General features: G+C 36.5%; 1 protein-coding gene across 2 annotated transcripts; it reads right to left on the reverse strand.

The window, feature by feature from the left end:
• Positions 1-537: 537 nt before the first annotated feature.
• Positions 538-4,677, reverse strand: LOC149148576 (uncharacterized). 2 transcript variants are annotated; one of them, XR_016262272.1, is made up of 3 exons: positions 3,698-3,833; positions 2,946-3,525; positions 1,160-1,286 (listed from the first exon to the last, which is right to left on the reverse strand). XR_016262272.1 is itself a non-coding variant. In XM_089438244.1 (2 exons), the coding sequence occupies exons 1-2, from the start codon at positions 4,507-4,509 to the stop codon at positions 987-989; spliced, it is 435 nt and encodes a 144-aa protein (XP_089294370.1). In that variant the 5' UTR covers positions 4,510-4,677; the 3' UTR covers positions 538-986. The 2 variants fall into 2 exon arrangements, 1 of the variants encoding a protein (XP_089294370.1); XM_089438244.1 differs by lacking the exons at positions 2,946-3,525; positions 3,698-3,833 and adding an exon at positions 4,375-4,677 and having other exon boundaries at positions 538-1,286.
• Positions 4,678-6,217: the final 1,540 nt, after the last annotated feature.

Consider the following 6,217-nt stretch of genomic DNA (forward strand, 5'->3'; position numbering starts at 1 on the left):
AAATAATGTTGCTTTTTGACTTGGAAACAGAGTAGCTCAGCTTTAGCTTCATATAGAACAATGCACTTTTTGTACAGGTAATGAAAAGATAAAAATAATGTTGTTTTTGACTTGGAAACAGAGTAGCTCAACTTTAGCTTCATATAGTACCATTGTTCTAGTAGTAAATGAAAGCAATTATTAGGTAAGTCTGCAGAACATAGAAAAGAACAAGAAGACATTTTACAGGAAAGCATGACAATACGCAGAGGGGTACCAATACCATATAAAACCTTTCATAAAGCACTGAGAACATGTCTTTGAAGGCAAAATCTAGAAAGTGTAACATATTTGGAAATGCCAACGCAAAACATGAGAAAAAAAGTTCTATAATTTTGGTTTCCAATAAATTGTGAACTTTTGGGGGAAAGTATGTACCCCATAAAGAAATTTAGGTATAACTTAGAACAATCTAATTGTAAGAGAAACGTATCTGGCTACTAACAGATGAAAACCAACATGAAATGATGATTCAAGCACTACAAAGTTAAATCCTAGTTTTCAAAATACATTCTGTATTAACTGCATGTGGGCATCAGACTGTTTTTGAAGTTTGGCACTTAATCAAGTCAATTTCTGCAGATCAAGTGGCTATTAATGTCAAGTCAATTTCTGCAGATCAATTGGCTATTAATATCACGTCAATTTCTGCAGATCAATTGGCTATTAATGTCAAGTCGATTTCTGCAGATCAAATGGCTATTCATATCACACTTTCTGCAGATCAATTGGCTATTAATATCAAGTCAATTTCTGCAGATCAAATGGCTATTCATATCACACTAGCTACAGTAGGTTCAAAACAAACATATATACCAAAACAACAGGGGAAGAATATAGTGCACTCCTAAATCCACATGCACTGATCCCAACACTCCATTGAGCTAAACATTTCAGCCCACATCCTACAATAAATAAAACGCTTGACACAATCCCCACACAAAGAACTAATCTTTTTTTGTGGATTTGTTAATAAGTGACTTGTGGATGTGAGGGATGACACCTCCACCTGCTATGGTACCTTTGATCAAAGTATCAAGTTCTTCGTCTCCTCTAATAGCGAGCTGCAAATGCCTTGGGGTGATACGTTTAACCTTGAGATCTTTACTGGCATTTCCTGCAAGTTCTAAAACCTCTGCAGTGAGATACTCCAGAATGGCTGCAGAATAAACAGCTGCAGTTGCTCCCACCCTTCCATTTGCAGATACTCGAGACTTCAACAGACGGTGGATCCGTCCCACAGGAAACTGCAATAAGAACAAACAGTTCAGTCCACCTATTACAGGAATCTTATGGAGTTCTTGCTCACAGAAATTCTGAACTGTTCCAAATCTTTCAATGAAGATGTTTCTCCCGGGAAAAAAGAAGCTAGAATTACTTCAGTTGAATCAATATTTTGACAAGAAAATTTATAGAAAATAAATAGATACAACTGTAAGTCAAACAACCAAAAACAGAGTCCCAGAGAGTTCAACATAAAACAGAGTCTCACAAAATTCAAGATATTACAGAAACCTTATGGAGTTCTTTCTCACAGGAGTATTTGAACTATTACAAAGCTTCATTGAAGATGTTTCTTCTAAGAAAACAGATTCCTAGAATTACTTCAGTTGAATCTAGACTTTGACATGCAAATCTGTAGAAAATAAATAACTACAAATGCAAGTCAAACCACTGAAAATCCTGTTCCAGAGTGACTGAGGCCTGTAATCTCCAATTCCAGGTATTCTAGACTTGGATTTGTATCAAGGGTTGCGAGAAAGATAGAGATGTTTTTCCAAGATAGCATGAATAGCTAGCCTGTGAAATTGCATATTATGGGATGGGGGCCATGAAAACTTATGGGGAAAAGCTACAAATTTAGTGCAGGAGAAGAATAGCTAGATTTATCAGACAGTCTACTGGGAGATGGGGTAATGGGAACTCAAATCAAGTGTACAAGGTGGGGATGCATTCCATTCTTCAGAATACATCAAAGGATGTATGTCAGCCCCTATCACTTTGTAAAAAAACATTTAATCGCTAGAGAAAGACGACATTTTGTTTGGAGAATGTGGAGGAGTGGAAGAAATTGTATAGGCCACATACATAGAAATGTTTATTCTCTAAAGAAATGGAAGGAATACCTGTAATGACCCTGTACAAGACTTGTTTATATAAATAAAGCAAACCGCACTATTAAGGTTTCAAAAAGTAACAGTGAAGGCAATACAAAGTGTCAAATAAAATCAACACAGCTGCAAATACTTGACTTAGACAGTAAATGAGAGCAAGTTCGTTGACAAATTGAACAGAGCGGATACTGTCCATTGACCTCAAACTTATTCAAAAAAGAAACTTCGGAGTATATACAGGAAATTAATGACAGGCAGTTAGTCCCCTATCAAATGCTTTTGCTGGAATTTAAAGTAGCCTATAGAAGCATAAAATAAATTGACAATTACCTGTACAACACTCTTGATAAGCTTTTTGTCTCCGATACAAAAAGCATTAGTTCAAATTGTCAATTTCCTCTATACAAAACTCCCTTGAGTATTGTCACTTGTCCACAAAATTAGCTTTTACAGTATTCTTTTATATAAGTTTTAATTTCCTGGGCAAGGCATACAGTTTAACTGTTCCTAGGACTACAATTGTATCCAAACTGAAAACATTCAGAGTTATGTTCTGATGCTTTCTTTCGTAAGGTCAGCTGACACTTGTTTTTAAAAGTAAATTTGTTTGCAAGTCATACTAAAAAGGAATAAAAAACGGATATGGATAAGATATTTAGTGGTCTAATTCTCTATTTACAGACAATCTCTCCGATAAGTTATATCCTACAATGACTCCATTGAAAATGAACTAGTGAGCACTACGAGGCAAAAATCTTGTTGCAATGTAATTACTCAATCAAACCCACTCACATATTAACGAAAAACAATCTGCTAATAAATCCATGCACTCTTTCACTGGGTAGCAAATAGAAGCCCTGAATTTTGTCATGTTTCACTCAAGCTTTGCTCCTGATAGAACCTGTAAGAGGAATCTGAGTAAGAAATGTACAAATTGAATGACCTTGTAAATAAAAGTGCATCTCTTCGCCACTCAGATTAAGATATAGCAAAGCTTCAACTCGCAAAATAAAGATGTCTCTCAAGTTTCTCAAAACACAACATTTGGCCATGCAAGATTGCCTCCATTGATAAACTGGTGCAACAACTTCATGAAAAGAAATATGTGAACTCAACCATGTCAACTGACTTGGGCATGTTGCCAAATGGCCAGAACAATTACATAGAACAGTATGTTCTCCAAACATTCTTATAATAAGATTATATCACATTCCAAGCCAGGTTGAAAATGTAGGTGCTTAATAAGCATGGAATTATGTCTAAGCCCTGTCTTCTGAGTCATGCTGACAATGTGGGTGCCTGATAAACATAAAAAACATACAGTTATGAACCCCTGGCTTGCCTCAGTCATGATGAGAACGTGGGTTGGTCCCTGTCACCATTTTTGGGAATACATCAAAATATGGAAAGCATAATTATGAACCCCTTACTTCCCAATCCACTGTGACAATATTATTGACTTAAAAACATGGAAAAGCATAAAAGTTACATTTAAACCCTGAGCTTTGCCAGCTTTGAAAGTCGAGATAAAATTTCATAATTACCGATAAGTTACAACCTAGACCAAGGCAGATAAAGTCTTGGGATAGAGCATTGACATTTCTGTCTACTCTTAGAAATATTTTGCTGCAAGGAGATAATCTTTGTCTGGAAGGAGATATCTCTGTAAGATAGAAAATAAACAAGGAAATGACCCTGCATACTGCTCTCTAAGGCATAAACTCTATAACATTGTTCCATGCAAAAAACTAAGGCTAAAATACAAATCTTCCATACAGAGAACATGCACAAGAAAAAACTCCTGTATGCAGACTTATATTTCAAATACTGAATATTACACAATACTCTTCCATGCAGAAGGATATGTATATATTTAAGCATTATATATTCACACTCCAATAAAAAAGATGGGCTAACCATACAATAAAACCGATCTTGTCTATGAAAAACAGGGTCACCATTACCCATAAGATCTACAGCACCCTGTAGATGTCATGAGAAGTTTCCGGAACAGGGAACTGTGTTGACAACACAGTTATAAAATAAACTTCATGGGCTAGTCACAGAGTCAACAAAAAAAATAAGCATTACAAAAAATGTTCATCGTTCGTTTCGTCTCGTAGATTATTCTAATTAAAGAACAAGTAAGCATTACAAAAAAAATATATTAATAATGAATGAACAACTAAGCATTGAATAGAGGAAAGGAAACCAGACTCACATGGTTCTGCAACTGGCGATCAAACCCTACGAGCTCCCCCACAAATTCATCTCTACAGGAGCTGCCGAGATCCTTGCTTTGGAGCCAATTTGTAAATATCGGAAAGATTTTACTCCCAACCTCCCTGAATTCCATAGGGGTTTTAGGGTATTCTCGGCATAGTGCTTGTCTAAATATTCTGCAATTTTATCAGAGTCTTGGATCCATGTTTCCCATCTCTAAGCGAGCATCAGTCCAGAAGGATTTTTCACCATAAATCTATACAAAATAGATTAACATATCTTCTGATAGTGAAGGAGATATCAGCATAGCGTTTACCTGTAACAACGTAGACTATCAAAATAGCGTTTACTTGTAACAATGAAGACGAGGGTTCTTGAGCTGTCCGCCCATAACAACCCTCTCTTAGGCCATGTTCCGCCCATAAAGGATGAAGGCCATGTTCCGCCCGTAACTGAAGGATGAAGGCCATGACGAGTAATTGAAGGAGGAAGACCATGACGAATATCAGGAAAATGTGCACAGATGTTAGTGGAGAGCAGAAGGGTGGCCCTAAAAATCTGTGCATAGATGTCAGACGTACATTAAAAGTGTAGAGGGTCAAACTGATTCAAAAGAAGGCCTATCAGCCTAAATATGAGCTCAATATATCAATAAGGCTCGATGTAATTACAACAATATGCCTAAATATGAGCTCAATATATCAATATGGCTCGATGTAATTACAACAATATACTTAATATGAACTAGATATATCATTTGTAGGAATTGAACTTAGGTGGGAAATATAATGACCATTCTTCCTAACCATCCAAAAGAAACCCAATATAATACACATGCTTTTGCTTGATTATTGAATTAGATTCTTAATCTCTAGACATAAGGCATTACTATTTTTCCTTTAATATTAAGAGGAATGCCTTACACATATTATACACATAATATAATAATTTAATTAATCAAATACTATTTTTTTATTTGTAACATATCAAATGCATATATGATTACCCTGATGGGGGTGTTGGAAAGTGCGTCAAGCAGGGAGGGGAGAATATTTTCCACCTTGTCGTCATTTGAGGCATTAAATAGGGGGGGTGTTGTGGTCAGTCGATCCCATGCACTCACACATGCTGATGAGTAATGATGATGCAGAACATTAAACTAAAAACATTTGAGACCACTTCCCCTTCCTTGAGTTGTTGGAGGCGAGTTGCAATTATCTGGTGCCTTTGTTATGTTATCGAGCTACTTGTGGGATATTTCCTCCTTAGCATCTGCACTTATGGTTTGATAGTTGTTGAAGGACCAAAACCTCCTAGTCTAGCCTTTCATTACTCAATCTATATTGCTAGATGGACACTCTACAACCTTCAATCGATTGTGGGGTGAATGTAGTTGGTTCCCTTGGCGAGATGGTCAGTACTAAGATTCTTCTAGGGTCTTCAGGAACTTGTCTCCTTTAAGTTTTCTAGTATTACTTGTCACTTATAAATCTTTTAGGTGGTTTTGTAGTTGCAGTACTATGGTTTTGGTTTTTTTGTTCAAGAATTCAGTTTTGACCTTTGGCAAGTGAAGATGACTTGTATAATCTTATGGGGAGGTGTACCAACTTATCTCCATCTCAAGGAGGACTCATTATTACTTTGTATTTCTTCCATCACTCCCATGTAGCTCCTTTGTCCATTGTTCTACTTACCACCCCTACCCCTAAATATCTCCACTTTTCCTGCTTCATGTTGGTCTCCCTAGCTTGGCCTCCAATCCCATGTCCTTCTTCTGTTTCTTAGGGATTCTTTAGATAGGTTAATACTTTTCCTTATTATCATGCCTTGACAAAGGATGT

The sequence above is a fragment of the Pinus tabuliformis genome, chromosome 9, assembly GCF_031772625.1.
Source record: "Pinus tabuliformis cultivar Carrire ecotype Pingquan chromosome 9, CPIR1, whole genome shotgun sequence".
NCBI classification, from domain to species: domain Eukaryota; kingdom Viridiplantae; phylum Streptophyta; class Pinopsida; order Pinales; family Pinaceae; genus Pinus; species Pinus tabuliformis.